This window comes from Austrofundulus limnaeus, unplaced genomic scaffold (genome assembly GCF_001266775.1).
Source record: "Austrofundulus limnaeus strain Quisiro unplaced genomic scaffold, Austrofundulus_limnaeus-1.0 Scaffold28, whole genome shotgun sequence".
Classification (NCBI taxonomy): Eukaryota; Metazoa; Chordata; class Actinopteri; order Cyprinodontiformes; family Rivulidae; genus Austrofundulus; species Austrofundulus limnaeus.
Window position 1 is genome coordinate 2,628,613 of NW_013952430.1, and position 20,066 is coordinate 2,648,678.

The following is a 20,066-nucleotide window of genomic DNA, read 5'->3' on the forward strand; positions in this document are numbered from 1 at the left end:
CTCATGTTGTCTATGAGGGGCCTCTGTGCTCATTAATCTGTAATAAGAAGCAGTCAGTGGAGATGTGGGTGATGGCGACGCTCAGTGCCTCTTCCTCAGTCTCAGGTTCTTTCTGCGGCTCGTGGCGCTCTCGTTCCTCCCCCACTGACCGCCCTTCTTCACGCAGAAGTACTTGGTCACCGTCTTCCTGCACTGCTCGCACTTGACGGCGCAGCACCAGTGGAACTTGCAGTTGCAGCTGGACACCAGCTCCGTCTTGCGCTCCTCCACGGCCAGCCCGCACTCCCCGCACAGCCTCTTGCAGCTCCGCCGCTCCGACTTGCTCAGGCCCTTGCCTTTCTTCAGGCACTCGCGGCCCTCGGTGCCCGGCAGGCCCAGAGTGCGGTTCTCCAGGCAGTAGTCGGGCGAGTCTTCCAGGTGGACCAGCTCCTTGCGGGAGATGGAGCTGAAGGTCTCGGCGATGGCTCCGCGGCTGGCCGCGCTGTTCCCGGCCCCTCTGAGGAGGTCCACCTTCACAGCCCGGTGGTACTTCTCCTTCAGGTAGTTGCCCACCTCCCTGAACTCTGGCAGCTGCAGCCAGCAGGTCTGAGTAGTGCAGCTTCCTGACACGCCGTGGCACTTACATGTCTTCTGCATGGTCCCCTTGACAGCCTGCAGACACCAAAATATTGAAGATTCACCTTAGGATAATGCTTTTTACATTACTAGGGTTCTGTTTTACATCAAAGTTAAGGTCCTAGCATTCTTTGAAGAAATTCATCCTGAAAGTTTTATTAAAATCCAGCCAGTGCTTCATAAAATAGCTTGTTAACAGACAAATGGGATAAACTCCAACAGCTGAATGTAAAGTTTATGTGTTGGGAAATCCTCTCATCTATTACTGCAACAATGTTAGCTCAGTATCTGCATAATTGACGAAATTGAAATTGATATTGTTTTTGAACATTGCTTAGATGTAGCTGCTATCCTCAATCAGGGTTATTCCAAAAGGTAATCAGTTGTAGAGGTATATCCAATGATTACTTCTTGAGAATTACATTAGAATCTATCCAGTGGTTTGTGAGATATTTTGCTAACAGATCAACAGGATTAACTTCAACAGGTAATGACAAAGTTTTAAGCAGAAAAGGCTGTCCAATGTGTAGTGCACCTTGAGAATAACTCTCGACTACTACTACCCCCAATTCTGAGCTGATTATCCAAAAAAAATCAATTATAGCAATAATTGAGTTTGGTATAGTCACTTAGCTGTAGCAGCCATCTACAATCAAATTCATTTCAAAAGGTTATCGGTGGTAAAGATACATCCATTGATCACTTCCTGAGAGTTTCATTAAAATCTATCAAATAGTTTGTGAGATATTTTGCTAACAGACAAATAGGATTAGCTCCAATAGTTCACAACAAAGTTTTAAGCAGAAAACATGGTGCAACATGCAGCAGTCAGAGTATTTGTTGGGAACGACTCTCAACGACCACCAAACCATATTTGAGTTGATTATCTGTTGAATGAACTGAGTTCTGGTCGTTTTTCTGTTTGCTAAGATTGCTTGGCTGTGGCGACACCTTGAATCACACTGACTCCAAACTAAATCCGTCGTAGACAAAAATGACATTCTGAGAGTTGAATTAAAATCCGTTCTGTGGGTCATGAGATATTTTGCTAACAAACTCAGGCATGGACAAAAATATTATCGCTCCACCTTCACCTCCGGCGGCGGGCGATGAAAAGCACCACAGTGTGCATCCAAGTGTGTTTGTGGAATCTCTTTTGTCTGTTGATTGATGTGTTGTCAAATTAACTAATTGTATTATCAAAGTTGTCCAGTTAAGTAAAAAGAAAAAAGATAAAAGAAAAACGATGAATACATTCAATAGGAGGTCCATTGCAAAGTGTCTTTGTTGTCTTTAGTGTCTCCTGACTTTACCTGACACAAAACAGCTGTCGGTTGAAAAGGGGCGTTTTCTCTCCGTGACGAGGAGACGAACCCTCTGCTGAGGTGAGGCTGAATCAAAGTTTCACATCGAGCGCCATTGTCCCCCAGAAGAATACATACGAGTATTTATTTAGCGCGTTCATTATCAACACGTTTTCCTGCCAGAGAGGACCCATTGATTGGAGAAATGAAAAAAGAAGTTTTGGTTTTTTTTTTCCTCGCTCTCTGTCCCCATTTTTATCTGTTACAATGATGCTCCAGGTGCCATGGGGATCCCAGGACCCAACGGGGGGGGAAGCAAAGGCACCGTAAACAAAGAGCACTTCAGCTGCACGCCTGTGGTCCCCTCAGACTCCCTCCGAGCCAAACAAAGACTAACATAAATGTGGGATCCTTATTACAAGAATAAAACTAAAACACTTATTTTAGGGGAACGCGGAATAATACAGAAAGCCGTGCAGTGTCTGGCTCCGCGGGACCTCCAATTAAGCTCGCACCAGCAGTTCGGAGATTCCTGAGTTGAGGTATTGTCATAAGGTGCATTCAGCACGAGTAAATAGGCCCTTCTGGTACATCGAACACTCTTATTATCAGGGAACGAGTGGCACCTCACTTATTGCAACGTGAAAGGGATACTTGGGTGGCACACTCAGTGTTCTGAGCAGGGAAAATAATTCAAAGAGCGCTTTACACTCAACAATCCATTGGAGGGGCCCAGAAAGATTTGCCCGCTCCGCAAAAAAAAATGTCAGCCACTCAATTTAAATCAAGGCGCTAAGTGTGTTTTATTTGGTCTTCTTCTACAAACTCATCTCTCATTTCAAAGTCAATGGGAGGAAATCAAGGCCCAGATACTGCACCTTTCGCCCAGCCTCGTTGTTGTGGAGATTCATGGCTGCCCGAGCATCCTGCCCGGTCTCCAGGGCATCGACGAACTGCTTGGAGATGGCCTCGCCGAAGCCGACGTTATCGCTGCAGCCGCCCCAGAGCCAGCCATGACCGCCTAACAAGATGACAAACAATAATACAAAAATGTCATTTCTGTTTCACATCTTTTCAGTGCGCAGTGAGTAATTGATGTTCACTCCCTGACCTCGTTGTCCATTTCTGCTGTCATCGCAGCCACAGTTGTCAAAGTCTCCCAGACTGCAGTTCCTGGTTAACGTGTACATGACCCCCGCCGAGCTGATGGCGTGGACGAACGCTGCCTCGCGGTTTGCTGTCAACAGAGGTCATTCTTTAGCAATCTTTCTCATCAAATTTTATTTACAAATTTTAAAAAAAGAAATGTTATAAATAACATTTAAAATGATTGTTTCCTTTCGAAGTGCGTTTTAGCTTTTAAGCTTAATTAGTTACGAGACAATCCATTTTTTTTACACACACAAAGGCAAGACAGAGGTGTACGCTTGAAAAAAATAAAGTAAAAATAACTTTACAGAAAAAAGGTTTTGGTTCAAATGAATTTCACTGATCAGAAAAGTGCTTAAGTAAAAGTCATAAAACTGCTCACAAGTATGGGAAAAGTATTTTTACACACACTAAAAACGAAGTGTTGAACTTACCTAACTAAGTTACAGAATGTCAACTGGTTCCACTAAACCGAGTTGAGTACTTTTGCTCAACTTACTCAACTCGGTTTAGTGGAACCAGTTGACATAACTTTCTTAAGTAAATTCAACACTTTATTCTTTAGAGCAGAGGTTCCCAAACTTTTTATCTTCTGACCCACAAAATATTCATGGCTAAAACTTGTGACCCCAAATATTACTGGTCTGAGGACACGAACTTTGTTGATAACCCTAAAAACACAGGCTTTTTGACAATCTAAACAGCTTGTACACAAATATAAATACTTATTTATACCTATTTTGTGTTTTTGTAATAATTATAGGGAAAATATTACATCAACAATTATTTTATTACCCTCTAAATTGATTTCTGGAGATTATCCAAGGTGCTTCATGACCCATAATTGGGTCCCAAGCCCAACTTTGGGAACCAAAGTGCAGTGGTTCCCAAACTTTTCAGCTTTTGACCCACAAAATAACAGTAGCAGAGACCTGTGCCCCCAACTATTTTTGGATGATAAACATTTGTATCAGGTCAACAAAACATGGGCATAGTAACAATATTTTTTGTTCCACATTTATCATTTTAAATATACTAACCTCACTCCTTTGTAACAACTAAGGCAAAAAATGTAATTAATTCAGAAAACCTTTTCAGGACCCCACCTTGATGTTTTGGGACCCCACTTTGGGTCCCGACCCCAACTTTGGGAAACACTGCTTTAGAGTGCATAAACAACTCTTTTCATGATGAGTTCCGGTCATATTTAAATTTATGGCACGTAACAATGTGTTCAATTATAGAAGTAAAGATGTAAAATCACATATTTATGTTTTGAATGTAATGAAATAAAAGTCAAATTTATCATTTAAAAACATACTAGGTAAAATCAAAAATCCTCAAAAAAGCACTCTGTGCTCTTTGTTGCTTTACAGCTTTGGTGTAGTAAAAAGTATAATGCAGTACACATTTTTTATTTCACGTTCATATTTTCTCAAAATTCAGAAGTTGTATCTGTTTCGTTTTGCAAAAAATCTTTACATTGTAGAAGTATTTTTAATGAAGTCCCAGATTTTAATAAGTTTACTGTAATTTACAAATTTATGTAACTTACGAATTTTGTGCAGCTTTTTTTTTACTAAAAAAATTTAATTTGACATAACTGGTCAGTGTTTTATATTTTCTTCAGGAGTACAACACAAGTCAAGCTTATGTTTTATCAGTGGGGTTTATTCCGAACAAAAACGCAGATCGTAAATCACAGCTGCATGACACTCAGTGAAATTTAAACTGTGAAATGGTACAAATGGAAGCACAGGTCCATCAGACTTGGTCCTTGCTGTGTGAGCTGCTCTTACCGCTGCGCAGGCTGCTGTGTGTGGACAGCTGCAGAGCTCTCTCTGGGCAGTTCCAGCGATCCCAAGCGAACTGGTGTTTGCATTCCTCGATGCCAGTCTGAGCTCCTGCTGCCACGCTGCTCGAGTAAATCAGGTAAGCCTGCAGCAGAGACACTGTGTGGTTCAAACTCATAAAACATTATGTGGGAGTCTAATTCTGCAGCAATGCAAAGCAGAAGACTTTAGAAAATCCATCACAGTACATATAATGCTCAGCAGGAAGTTGGGCTAAGGAAGGCCTAACATTGTTTTTATCAGTATTAAACTAAACAAGTAAAATGGGTGTAATAACGGGATGAATGCCATGCCATGAGGAACACAATGACTTGTTGAGCGTTCTCAGATCGGTGCGCTCTGTCCTCTGCTGCTTGTTCAGACTGCATGAATGATAATATAACTAATATGTCTCAAGTGGCCTTCAGGGAGATGGAGTACCACCTCTTTCACAGGGGTCTGGCTCACTAATGATGACCACCCACTACAGCCTCTCTTGCCCTGGCTGCTTAACACATTCAACCCTTGAATACACAGAGCCTCAGAATAAGGTCAAGTGTACCGCCGGGGGCAAAAAATCACAAAGGCTCCAAGAATATCACTGATTTTCGAGCCTTTGTTAAATACAGACAGGTAGCTGAGCTTGTCGATATGCTTCACACTGAGATTTCTCTCAACGTTTCTGTTGGGGAGGGGAAGAAAAAGGAAAAAAAAAGGAGGAAAGATCAAAAGAACGTTGGCTTACCTTGGGTCCAGTCATCAAGAAATTATTCACTGACCTGGAAAAGGAGACAGCTTATTCACTCGGAGAAGAGCCACAAATTCCTCTGCTAACATCTCTCATTAGTGGGCTCTGGATCACGTTAAAAACCGTGACACCATCCGAACTGTGGCGGAGCCAAAAAGGGTTCAAATGAAGGCCCGGTCAAAGAAGAACGGCTGGTTTTCTTGTTGGAAATGCCTTCATGATATGTTTACATCGTCACGGAAAAAGTCAACGATGATGCATTTTAAAATTCACAACCTATTCCTGGAAAAAAGCCACTCATGTGACCAGTCAAAAGGGTGACGAACTCTGAAGTGAGAGCAAAACGATTATCATAAAGCAAATATAATAAGAAGCATCAATGGAAATTTTTGGTTGAAGTTGATCAAATTAATCCAGGAACCATTTTCTCTCTGTTATACCACATGAACCTTTTTTTTCAGCAAATTAAACCTAATGAGGTTGAGGAAAATGGAAATATTCAGTGGTGAATGAAACTTACCAACAGCAGTATGATCTCATGTGAGTCATGAGTATGAAAATGTAATAAAAAGTCTCCCAGTGGACGAACATCCTGACAGGTGAGGGTGCTGACTGGTCCCAAAAGCCTGCCGACAGCGCAGAGAATGGAGAGGAAACTGAGCTACCAGCACATGAAACTTCACCAGGAGCGATCAGGACTCAAGGAGGGGGCTCTGAAATGGAGCTCCTCTCGTCCCAACAAGAGATTATCTGCTTAATTAAAGATTTTCCCCCCTTCTCAGCCTCCTGGCCAATCAGAAGGTTTTGCACCAAGGAGAGACTGAAATGATCAAAAGGGCACCCTAGGCCTTCAGGGCCGGGCAACGGTGGCTTCCCTGCCTCCATTCAAGAGCAAAAGGGAAGATCCGTTTAATCCCACAGGAAAAGAGTAACACTGATCCCCCCACAAAATTCTGCTCTGAAAGTGGGGTTTATTTAGGGTATCTGAGGCGCAGCTGATTGTCAGGGATTAGTGGAAGATAGCGCTCGGGTTTTGGCGATGGGGCTGCAAAAGTGAGTCCGTGTGATTTTTGAGGAAGTAATTTGGGATTCGACAAAGTTGTGATTAAATCAGAGCTGAGACACAGAGACGGGCCAACACCCATCATGGTGGGTTGTTTTATTGCACAGCAGCAAATGTCCAAGAACGAATGAATTACAGTCAAGCTCTGTTTCTGTTAAGCCTCATGCAGTTTAGAAGAATGCAAGATGCTGTCCTCAATGTTCTGTTTGAGTAATTATTACACGTTTTAATTTGTTGCATGCTAAAAAATAAATAAAAAAAAGGTTTTTCCATACTTTCTTAGAAACTACCAAAGATGAAAAGAACTGAACCCCCCACAAAAAAGCACAACAAACAAAAACCAATTATTACGCATTTTAATTTGATGAAAAGAACTGAACCCCCACAAACCAATAAAATAAAATAAAATAAAATTTTACACAACAAACAAAAACCAAATGAGAAATCCTGACACTGATCAGATTTGGGAGAATCTGCATCACTAATCCAAACAGAGCTTTCCTGCAGCATAAAAGGTTAGTTCCCCACCGTCTGACCCTCACAGGTCCCTTTCCTTTGTTTTGCAAACTTCTTGTGTGCAAATTAGGATTAAAGGAAAAGAAATTATCTTGGAACTCGGGATTTAGAAAGGATGATTTTGGATTTAGGTTTAATGAGACACAACAACTGAGATGAGAGAAAAGTAGAAACTGTCTTGTTGTTTTATTGGTTCACAGACATCATCATCAAGACAAAACACTCAGGTCTGTTGAAATAATAAAAAAAATTTAACCTTTGTGACTGCTCTTTTTATTATTCTTTGTATTATTAGATTAGAGGGTAGAATATGTTACAGGAAACAACAAATAAATCAACTTTTCATTTGAAGATTATTAGGAATGCATTTAAATGAATAAAAAATAAATGTGTTATATAATACACTTTATGAAGGTGTTATGTTGTTTAATAAACATAAAAAATATTTTTGAAGTGTGCATCAACAAGAAGTTTCTGAAAATCCCTTTTGCAGTTTTTTATTTATTAATTTTTTTGCAGACACATTTGTCAGCGTTTTGATTGTTATTTTTTATGATTAAAAGTTATCGCATTGTTTTCTTCTAGGCTAAATTAGGAAATGTTAGTGAAGTTTCCAGAAACCTGGCCTGCAATTATCTGTAAAACTTTTAAAGAATCCTCTGGTAGTGTTGTCGCTGATTACACTTTTTTTCTCTTGCTAATTTGAAACATTTTGGTTGAATTGCACTGAACTAATACCTGAAAATAACCCTGGTCTTAAACTGGTCTGTAAAGTTGCAACGTGTGCAGGTAAATCCCGCAGATTACGTTTGACAGTGTATCGTCTCAATAAGCTATGACCTCAGATTAAGATTTAGCTGTAAATCAGCCTGCAGCATTAGACGAGTTTGAAGCTGTCTGACTGCAGTGAACAGCTGGAGCGTTCACACTGAGGTGTTGCCCAGCATGAAGAGGATGGCCTGACAGTCAGCAACCAATGAAGCACAAGGGCTGATGTCACTGCTGTGGTGACAGAGGTCAGCAGTTGTGGCTCCACTTGCAGTAGTTTCCATAGCATGCAAGCTTGTCTTTCCTGCTTACATAGACAGTAAACACACATTTGTTGTTTGCTCACAAAACACAGGGGAGATATACCAGGTGTGCTGTCGACGGCCATTAAAATAACATCAAAATGAAACAGAAAAAATTTAACATTGTTGACCAGTTTTATACCATTTCTTTTAAGACTTCTTGTTATTCTTTATGACTAATGCATTTTTTATTATGCAATCTTAAGTTTCCATAGATCCATTAGTCTTGTTACAAATGAAAGAAGAAGCCTTTTAATAATAACTCCTCCATGCACGTCTGGACAAACTCTTCCAGCGAATAGTTGGGTGTACGGTCTCACTGCAGGTTTCTGTGAGTTTTGAGCTGAAGTCACTGACTCAAGGTAGGAAGTGTAATGTGTCTTTCCTCTGCCACACCAGGTTTGATTGTCCAAATTCTGCATCTACAGTCCTCACCTTTATTCTATGTGCTTCTGCCAAAAACCCTGAATATTACAAGTTGAAACCCTTTAATCTGTAGAGGTTGTGGTCGTTTTTGCTCTGCTGATTGATTGTTTGCAGATTGGCATGTGGGCGGAGGACTGGGATGGACTCACCTGCACAGCGTTCTTCTGATGAGACTCTGACACCATTTAAGCTGCTGGCTGAGATCCATCCGATGCTGGAATATTCAGTCAACTTCGGTTCAAACCCTGTGAAGTCCTCTGGAGAGTTCTCCCTGGTTCCTCCCTCGTCGAAGCGCTGAGCTTGTTCTGGAACTAGTTCTCTGTGGATCCTCCTCACCGTCTCCGCCCTGCCTCTCTCCTACACCACCATCTACAAGAACAACCCAAACCTCACTCACCAACCTGGAAATCCTCTTCGGCCTTCCCCTCCATGCCAGCCTCATCTCCAAGACCTGTAAGACAATGACAACATTGAATAACATCCAATTTCTCCACAGAACTATTAGTAAAGCCTGATTTTTTTTCCCTTACAGCAAATCCTGGGTAAACACTGTAAATAAACTCACTTACCCTTTTACTACCTGTGCCAGTTCCTGTTTCTCATTGTCTGTCGAGTCTGATTTGGGTACTCAGTTAAAACTAAACCTGATATAATCTGCTTTAATCCTTGTATTATGTTTCAGGTCAATTTGATTTCAGTTTTTGTGTTGACCAAAATGCAGGTTATCCTTACTTTTTTCCAATGAAATTTTGACTTTTCCCCATCTAGGGTCATAAACTGCTGAGTAAAATCTGAACACTTTGATGTGTCATGGAGTGTTTGTACAGAGTTTGTATTCAAAGTTGATGCTTAAATCCAAATTAAACATGTCTTTTTGATATACTTTATTTTGATTGCCTTTGAATAGCCATTCAGAATCAGGTGTGTGTGGAGGAGGGACTTTATTTCCCCTGTCCTTGTCACTGTGTCCATTCCCTTTCTTTGAGAAACGCACCAGACGATTTACAGTTGAAGAAGCTGTATCGCAGCTTATGAACTTGGATAATGTTGTAGATAAAATATTTCAGAGATGGAGGATCCTTCAGAGCCAGAGGACAATGCTATCAATTTTGCATGATGAGGAGGATTCAGAGGATGAGTTTGCTGGTGTGCCTTCAGCAGATGAAAACCAAGAAAAGCAAAAATAGTCATCCACAGAGGGGACCTGGACATCCAAAGATGGTAAAATAAAATGGGTCAACATCACCACACCAATGCTGAGGCAGACTGTCATCTTCTAATGTCATCAAAATGCCTCTTGATCCGACAAGATTTGCTGTCACGAGTTGATGATATTGAATCAGCATTTCAGCTCTTCATTTCCCAACCCATAGAGATGATAATCCTTGACATGACCAATTTGGAGGGGAGGAGTATCTTTCAAGAAAAATGAAAGCCACTGGATCCAATTGACTTGAATTTTTGACAAGAGAAAAGACGAACTTGGAGCAATCAGAGATGTCTGGGATAAATGGGTCGAAATCCTGCTTTTATTGTATAATCGTGGCCCCCATGTTACTGTCGATGAGTGCCTCATTCCATTGAGAAGATGCTGTCCATTCTGACAGTATTTGCCAAACAAGCCTGCAAAATATGACATAAAAAATTTGGGCAGTCTGTGATGCAAAATCCAGTAATGTGTGGAACCAGCAAGTATGTACTGGAAAGCCACCTGGAGGAGCACCTGAGGAAAATCAGGGTATGCGTGTGTTATTGGAGATGACCGAAGGACTGCAAGGTTACAACATCACATGTAACAACTTCTTTGCATCCTACCATCTTGAAGATGAACTTCAGGAGAGAAAGCTGTTGGGAACAGTCAGAAAAATAAGCCAGAACATCCCAGTGAGATTCTGAAGATGCAAGGAAAAATGACCCGTAACATAACAAATGTATTTTTTTCTCAGCACAATACAAGGGTTAAAGTCTTTGCCTGGAAAAGATCAAACTGATGTACCAGAATGACAAAAAAGTATTTGGCTGCACGATGAATTCAAGTGTTGCAGTTAGAGTCTCTGCTTCAAGTGGAGGAGTTTAAGTATCTTGGTGTTTTGTTCATGAGTAATGTAGGATGGAGCAGGAGTTGGATCAAAGGACATCCTCGGTGCAATAGAACTAAAACTTTTATGTTTAAGCAAGTAATTCATGACATCCTTTAATGACCTAGGTTTTCATGACATGCTGTTCATCTGCAGACAGAATGATTAAAGTCAGAACAAGATCTGCTAACAACAATAATCATTCTTAGATATCACTTGTGTTTGTCTTTGTGTTTTCCATTGACCTTGTATCAAATCTTGCTAAGATGGCATAATGGTGTTTGTTTATATATATATATATATATAAGGCCTCTCGAGACACAGGGTTCAACAGGGTTCAACAGTAGTGTGTAGAGACAGTGACAGAGAGAAGCAGAGACAGGACAGGTTCTCTGTGTTTCCTGTTGTTGCAATAAAACTCAGCTGATCATCTCATGGAGTACCTTCATTCTTGGACCACGTATTTCTGTCTTTGTTAAATAAATATTACCATAACACTCGATAATGAGGGTGTTGCTTTGGTTAGTCATGATGAGGAAAGAGCTGAGTCGAAAGGCAAAGCTCTCGGTTCACTGGTCTGTGTTGCATCCCTCACCTGTATGGTCATGAGGCGTGCATCAAGATTGAAAAAACGAGATCCTGGAGACAAGCAGTTATAATGACCTACCTTAGCAGGGTGGCCGGGCTAAGCCTTAGAGAAAGGGGGAGGAGCTCCGTTATCCGGGGTAGCTCTGAGTACAGCCGCTGCTCCTTCACATTGAAAGGAGTCAGTTGAGGTGGTTCAGGCATCTGATTAGAATGCCTCCAGGAGACCTCCCTTTGGAGATGTTCCGAGTACGTCCCATTGGTAGGAGGCCTCGGGGAAGACTCAGGACTCGCTGGAGGGATTATGTACCCTCTGTGGAAGTGATGTGTGATTACTCGGTTCAAACCGAGTAATCACATATCTGGTTGTAATCCAATTGCATTTCTTACGTTGTGCAAATGGGTAAAAAAAAAAGACAACCAGATATTGATTTTATTTTACGCTTTACATTTTGCAAGCTGGAAAAAAAAACAACAACAAAGTGCAACTTTGCTGCAAAAAAACATGATTTATTCCAAGTGCATAAAATAGATACAAAAACATTCTTTTGAAATAAATGTGCCCTTTTACAACACTAGAAATGTGTTGCTTTCTAAAAGATGATTTGTGACAAATGTTTTAAGAGGTTTTTTTTTACAAGTTAAAATTGTACTTTATTTGGTAAAACAGTTAAATTGCAGTAGCCCACATTTTCTTATAGGATTGCTTTTTAAAGAATACAGTTGATTAAAGGGAATCCAAACAAGTCATTCTATAGAAACATTAAAACACATTTTATTTCTAAAAGCTGAACTTTAAATTTTATCACACGGGCAACCTTTGTTAAGGCATAAGGACCAAAGGTTTCAGTCATATTGCACTTTGTAAAAGATAAATGCACAGCTTTCACATGACTTATTGGCCTCATTTGATTGAGAGGACAAATGTGAATGTTTCAGAATTATGCAAACTTATTGATTTCTTAGACAGAGAGGCGTTTCAGTTAAAAGTTTATAATCACGTCAGAGGCAGTGTTTCATCTAACCTTTGGCAAGGCAGATGGAGAAACAATGTATGTTAAATTATTCCCAAGTACTATACCGTTGAACTGTATTCAACCAGGTGTGTTACGCTAAATAAAGGCCTGATTTTATTGATATTAAACTTTAGCATTGCGGTTTACTTGTTTACTAATGCTATTACTACCAAATATTGTTAAAAGTAGCAGAAAATATACACATATTAATATGAAAATCATTGACAAAGCACCACTGATGTAAAGCAAAATGACTTGACCTTGCCTGCAGAGAGGGGTTAGCTTTCAAAGTGCTGAAAACCATACAAAATATACTAAATTATTAAATAAAATTTAAATAAGATGATTCTGTTGAAAACTGTTTTTGCACACTGCTCATTTAAGCATGCCAAAAATATGTCACGGTTGGAAAATACTGTGTTTGCACAGGTAGTCAAGTTTTTATTAGTCACAAATAATCTGTGAACACAACAAAGACTCCCACAACTTTTATGGAAACACTTCTTGAAACATTAGTTTCACATAAAGGTTTAACTCATGATCAGAAGCTTGGTAATCATCTCCGCACCAGTGAATTGTTGCTACATCCTCGGCTGTTGACCCTTTGGTAACACAGCCCATCCTGACTCAGCCACTTTTGTAGCTTCCATCACCCGTTCGCTGTACGCGGGCCACGATCATCTCCTTGGAAACCTGCTTGCAGTCTCTGGCCAACCCTAAGAGGCACATGAGATCTATAAAGGCCGTGGTCAGGTTGATCTTGCAGCCAAACTCACTTGTGGCGTAGTCAAAGGGGAATGTGTGATGGTAGTTGTGGAAGCCTTCCCCTGTAATAAAAAAATTAAAAAATAAAACAAGAAGGTTTCAGAGGATTACCAGAACTAAAAGCATGCATACTGTACTTGTGAAAACAAGCTGTATAATTTAACTAATTCATGCTTGTAACTGAAAATTTATTGTTCTACTGTTTTAATGTCTATAGAAAGTCCACTAATGCATCTGAAATGCGAAATCATTTTTAATCATCTTTATAAAAATTGATCATTTTATTGCAGAAGTTCCCAAATGTTAGATAGATACAGGAAAAAAAAAAGATAAAAACAGAAAAGTAAATACATAAAGAAATATTTCTGTTCTTTTCTAAAATCCAGGGGTGCCACCAACAGGGAGGCAGCGGGGCAAACTAAAGCCACCCCTAAAAATACTGATGGCCCCCAGAAAAATAATAAATAAAAGTAGACCTATAGATTTCAGAAAGTGACTCCCTAATTAAGATATTGCTGTATTTGCCAAACATATAACAAATTTACTGAAATTCTGTTTTGGCTTTTATTTTTTTGTGTGCCATTGCAGGATTTTTGTTGCCCCCCACTTGGCCACCCCATTAAAATATTTCTGGAGACACTACTGCATTTGCAGGCAGTAACTTGTTCAGCTACTAAACTAAAATTTCCTCAAAATTTGGAGTATTTTTAAGACAATTATACTTATACTATTGTGAATTTTTAAAACAACTGAAATTAAATGGTAAATGGACTGTACTTATATAGCGCCTTTCTATCCAATGAGGATATTCAAAGCGATTACCCATTCACACACACATCCTTTTACTTACATTAAACTGATGACTTTGCATTGACTTTCAGTCATTTCTATAACTACATTTATGCCTAAACCAGACTTATTCCCTAACCCTAATGATTTCTGGTCTATTCTTAACCCTAACCTTAATCAGAACCTAATTCACACAATACCACTGTATTGTTTTACCCCTACAGAAAATTCACGATGTGGGTAAAATAAGTATTGAACACGTCACCATTTTTCTCAGTAAATATATTACTAGAGGTGCTAATGACATGAAATTTTCACCAGATGTTGGTAACAACCCAAGTGATCCATACATACAAAGAAATCAAACCATAAATGTCCAAAAATGAAGTCTTTAGTGATAACGTGGAATGGCACAGGGAAAAAGTATTGAACACATGAAGAAAGGGAGGTGTAAAAAGGCATGGAAAGCCAAGACACCAGCTGAACACTCTCAGTAATTAGAAAGCAAGCCTGCCCCTTGTCAGTGAAAGTTAATATCAGCTGGTTCAGTCCCAAATGATGGCCAGGTAAACCAACCACGACCAGGTGCTCCTCACAAGATTTCTGACAGAGTGAAAAGAATTATCAGAAGAGTTGTCCAAGAGCCAAGGAACACTTGTGGAGAGCTTCAGAAAGACCTGGAATTAGCAGGTACGATTGTTTCAAAGAAAACAATAAGTAATGCACTGAACCACCATGGCCTGTATGCACGCTCACCACGCAAGACTCCACTGCTGAAGAAACAGCATGTTGAAGCTTCTTTAAAGTTTGCTGCACAACATTTAGACAAGCCTGTGTAATACTGGGAGAATATAGTCTGGTCAGATGAGACCAAAACTGGACTGTTTGCATGCCAGAATACACATCATGTTTGGAGGTCAAATGGCACTGCACATCAGCCCAAAAACAYCATACCAACAGTGAAGTTTGGAGGTGGGAACATCATGGTGTGGGGCTGTTTTTCAGCATATGGTACTGGCAAACTTCAAATAATTGAAGGAAGGATGAGTGGAAAAATGTACAGAGACGTTCTTGATAAAAATCTGCTTCCATCTACCAGGATGATGAAGATGAAACATGGCTGGACATTTCAGCAAGACAATGAGCCCAAACACAAAGCCAAGGAAACTCTCAGTTGGTTTCAGAGAAAGAAACTAAAGCTGCTGGAATGGCCCAGCCAATCACCTGACCTGAATCCAACAGAAAATCTATGGAAAGAACTAAAGATCAGAGTTCATAGAAGAGGTCCACGAAACCTTCAAGATTTGAAGACTGTTTGTGTGGAAGAATGGGCCAAAATCACACCTGAGCAATACATGCCACTAGTTTCTCCATACAGGAGGCGTCTTGAAGCTGTCATTGACAACAAAGGCTTTTGTACAAAGTATTAGATAAATTTCAGTAAGTGTGTTCAATACTTTTTCCCTGTGCCATTCCACATTATTACAAATAACTTCATTTCTGGACATTTATGGTTTGATTTCTTTGTATGTATGGATCACTTGTGTTGTTACCAACATCTGGTGAAAATTTCATGTCATTAGCACCTCTAGTAATATGTTTACTGAGAAAAATGGTGACGTGTTCAATACTTATTTTACCCACTGTATACACACCCACACACACACACACACACCCACACACACACACACACACACACACATTAATTCAGCACTCTACTATATCTCTTTACAAAGCTAATCTGTATAAATCATTCTATAGAGACTAATCCGTGCTATAAACCAAATTTATACACTGATGGGAAACACACAAGAGGCAGTGGGGGTTAAGTGTCTTACCCAAAGACACTTTGATACGTGACTGAATAGCAGTAGAATTGAACCCCCAACTTTCTTATTGGAGGAAAACTCCCCTAGCCACTCAGCCACAGTCACCCCATTGCCAAGAAGACACACACAAAAAAACCACAATGAAATACAAGAGTTTGACTACAAAATGAGTGATGATTCCTTACCTATGGCACCTAAAGCAACAAATAGGTTCTCCCTCGGGTTGATGGCCTTGTCATAAGGTCTGTTGCCCCACATGTGTGCAGCACTGTTTACCAACCAGGTGGCATTAAGCACCATGGCGTACCTAAAGAGTCCAGGAACAAAGTACGCCACCATCAGGGACTCGCCCCAGAAATACCAGGGCACCAACATCGGGGCAAGGAAGCAAAAGATCACCACAGAGATTTTGTAGTACCTGAAACAAAGGAACAAGTTGCATCACTCTCAAATCCCCTTTCGTGTTGTTTGCTTTACATATACTGTATATAAACCAGTGCCACTGTGCCTTGTTGACTTAAGTCCCTGAGCTTGTGGCTTTCACTGTTAATCCCCCTTTCTTGAGAACAAAGTGAAAATCTGGGATTGCTTCCAGATGAGCAGAGTTGTTGACCAATGATCAGTCAGTGTGATCTTGATCACTACAGCACTGTGCAAAGCAGATTCAACACTATCTTATTCTAACACTGAAATGTTAAATAAAATGTTATATTTAATGTTAAAGATTTTACTGATCATTATTTATCTTCAAGCTTCAATGTTTCCTCACCGTCTCTGGAACATCACCACCTCATCTGCCCTCAAATCTTCCAGCTGCAGTTTCTGTCCCTTCTCGATGACATCGGGATGCTTTCGGACCAGCAGCCACCCAATGTGGGAGAAGAAGAAGCCACGCTTGGCATTGTGGGGATCTGCGTTGGTTTCAGAGTACTTATGGTGGACACGATGATCCCTGGCCCACTCATAAATATCATTCTACAAAAGGAAAAAAGGGACAGAAGACAAGAAGATTATGCGAGCACTTTAACATACACATTAGCATTTCACATTATCAGATTGAAGGTCAGAGATTGTGTAGTAGCAAAAAAATTTATAAAAACAAATACACATCCCATAAGTTTCACATCATTATGCGACCGTTTCTCATCTCAGAAGTGCAGCTGCTGCCAAGCTATAAATGTGCAATCATTAGTTTTTGTTAGGTTTACCTGAAATGCCATGGAGTTGCCAACAGCGAGGAAGACTCTGAGGGGGAAAGAAGCCTTGAAGGATCTGTGGCTCCATAACCTATGAGCACCAGCAGTCACACCCAGAGCGCTGTAGACGTAGCACACTGCAGCTGCAAGGGAGATGGAGAGGAATGATAAAAACTCTTGTCTTTAAAAGAAAAAGTTTTAGTAAAGCACGATAAGATGAACGATTTTTAGACGTGGGGGAATTCTTATTGGTTTTACAGGAAGCTGTAGGGAAGAAATCAAATAGTACAACAGTTTTATAATTTTTAATCCAATTTTAACCAAATTACAAAATGTTAGGTAACTTTATGATTTGGATTGCTGCATGTTCTTTACATGGCACATGTCGTCGCATGTGCAAATCATGTTTAATTTTCAAGGTTTTTTGGAGCTAAAGTGACACGTTCCAAACTTGTTGCTAAGTTAGTCTTTACAGAAAAACCACAAGCATGTTTGAAAAATTGTATCACAAGAACTTATGTTAAAATATTACATGCAGTTTTGGACCATTTTGACACCAAGTTTAACACCAGTGAGAGCTGAGTCACTGTGACGCCGCGCTCTGAGAGGGGGTCTGTGTCTGAGCAGCAGGACAGCGGGAGCATGCAGGTCATCCCTTCAGACTGTTGTTGTTCTAAAACTGGTGACTGCATGCGGATGTGAAGCCCAGACGAAACCAGGCCAGATCTGCGACCCCGGAGGCTTCTAGATGGCAGTGAGCATTCTGCTGTGGTGCCACGCAGCTCACAATGGGACGTCTATAGCGGGTGGTCATTGTGCTTTGTCCTCCAAGGCAAAATAATAGGGAGGGAAGATGATCCAGTGCCAGAGAGGAAACAAAGTTGAGATTGTTCAGGAATACTAAGTTATGGCTCAACAGTCAACATGTCATTTTTCAGTAAATCTGTTTGAAACCTTCCATTTTGGGACACGTTTAATTGGGTTATAAAGAATTTCAGTGTGTTTAATGTGCATCCACTATGAATTTGAAATGTTCTTTTTTAACCAGCTTGCAGCATGAAAAAGGTGATTACAAACACCAACCGTGATCATCATCACCTCAAAAATATATCCTTTTCTTTAATTAATGTTCTGCTAGGTCACAGTTAGAGATTATTTATAAATAAAAAACATCCTAGAGAATGAGTAAAGGTTCCACAAAAGGACCAAAGTTTCTCCAAAAAAGATCTAAGAAAAACACAAAATAACAAGTTATTTATTACATCAGAGCCAATAATCATGAAACTTTGGGTAAATTTTAGCACATTTAAAGACTGAAATCATCCAACATCATTTATTTCAAAAGCTTTTGTTCTGTCCTGAAAGAATAAGTTACTGAGAACTTACATTTTTAACCACTGGCTGTAAAATAATTATTGCTTACTGTTTCTGTTTTGACTTACTGCTGTGATTATTAAGCATTGCCTTTGCACTTTAAATTTACAAACTGTTTATGTGGGTAATAAAAGTGTTTTAGCTTATATGACTTTTAGCTTTGATCAGTATTTTATGACTTCTTGGCCAGGTCTGAAAAAGAGATCTTGATTTAGTTAATGATGATGACAAAATTGTTTCCATCTCACATGATGAAAATCAGAAACAAAACGAACTTAACACATTTCGTAAGGTATGGGACAGTTGATATTTTGCTGATTCGGGCTGTCTGAAAGAAGTTTGAAATGTCTCTGAAAATAGCATAAGCCTTTACTTTTTACAAGCTTATAGTTTAGGCGAGGACTGCAGGATAATTATCCCGAATAAGCAATGAAATTCTTAAAAAGTAAAAGCAAAGCAGATTTTGCTCCAAAAACATTCTTCAATTTGAATGTTTTGAAACAAACATTTTAAAAAATCCTTTAACTAGAGGGGTGTCCAAACTACACCCCACGGTACCATTTTTATTGGCCCGCAGCAAATGAAAATATAATTGAATATGGCCCGCACAAGAATTTTTAGCTCAACTCCGTTGCACTTCTCATTTTCAACACTAGATAAAGCCAACTATATATGGCCCGCACAAGCAGCTTGAGCTCAACTCTGTTGCACTTCTCAGTTTCAACAATAGATGGAGCCAGCCACTGAAACGAAATTATAGAGCAGAAGAACATTTTTTTGATTGTGACAATCTGAGTCTTCTGAAATGGCAACGCCGAAGAAACGAAAAATAGCAAGTGAGTGTTAGCCTGGCCCTTGCCTTCCTACGCAGCTCCGCTCAATTCTAGTTTCCCTTCACTGCTCCGTCTGGGACTTCTCCCATTGAGATGGATCTCGCAGACAGATTTTTAGCCGGGCCAATCAGAGAAGAGAACTTTGATTTTCTGCACAGTGTCTGCATGTAGTTTATTTTACCTGGGCCAATCAGAGAACAGAAGGAGGAGTTTTGAATGACGTCGATGTTCTGCACAGTGTCTGCAAGTTATTTTAGCATACGGCAGTGGAGGAAGTGAATGAAGCCATTCTGTGTTGATAAGGCTTCCAAATTAAATTAAATTTGTCTGACAAAGCAGCAGCTCTCATTTACAGTCGTCTTGTTTGGCTCGGTACTTTTCTCCTCTTCAGTAGGGTTGTTTACAGCACACACAATTTCCGGTTAGCTTATTAGCTTAGCCTCCTTCACACCGACATACGTCGCAGCCAACTGATCCAATCATTTTAAAGTTCAGCAGAGGCCACGCCTCCTGCAAGAAATCGATTCTCTATGCAGCAAGTCCAGACCCTTGTACGAAGCAAAGTGAAGTACAGGGTCTGGTTTAAACCAGGCTAAGTGAGTGTAGGAGATTTCAAACACGGTGGGAAAATGAGTATTTTTTTTTCAAAGAAATCAAAGCTTGTGGTTTTGATTTTTACTCGATGGCATGCGATGAGAGCACGGATGCCACAGACACCGCGCAACTGTTAATTTTTTTGCGGGGAGTAGATGATAATTTTTGCTGTATGGAGGAGCTGCTTGATATGACAAGCCTAAAAAGCACAACGACAGGAAAAGATATTTTTGAAGCTGTGTCAGAGGCAGTTGAAAAGATGGGGCTTAAAGTGTATCTTACCC

The 20,066-nt window shown here is 40.1% G+C and overlaps 2 protein-coding genes across 2 annotated transcripts in view; both read right to left on the reverse strand.

Moving 5' to 3' along the window:
- Positions 1-11: 11 nt before the first annotated feature.
- On the reverse strand, positions 12-6,492 carry wnt8b (wingless-type MMTV integration site family, member 8b). The gene is made up of 6 exons (XM_014005131.1): positions 6,169-6,492; positions 5,646-5,679; positions 4,868-5,006; positions 3,031-3,156; positions 2,798-2,940; positions 12-651 (listed from the first exon to the last, which is right to left on the reverse strand). Exons 1-6 carry the CDS (start codon positions 6,237-6,239, stop codon positions 82-84), a joined length of 1,083 nt encoding a protein of 360 aa, XP_013860585.1. The 5' UTR covers positions 6,240-6,492; the 3' UTR covers positions 12-81.
- A 5,383-nt stretch (positions 6,493-11,875) lies between these two features.
- The window catches only part of scdb (stearoyl-CoA desaturase b), a 9,925-nt gene continuing 1,734 nt past the window's right edge, over positions 11,876-20,066 (reverse strand). The window contains exons 2-5 of the mRNA XM_014005026.1: positions 16,994-17,124; positions 16,555-16,760; positions 15,971-16,203; positions 11,876-13,229 (exon numbers count right to left, since the gene is read on the reverse strand). Of these exons, the coding sequence (XP_013860480.1) occupies positions 13,030-13,229; positions 15,971-16,203; positions 16,555-16,760; positions 16,994-17,124 (770 nt within the window). The 3' untranslated portion in view covers positions 11,876-13,029. The remainder of the gene's footprint in view (positions 13,230-15,970; positions 16,204-16,554; positions 16,761-16,993; positions 17,125-20,066) is intronic.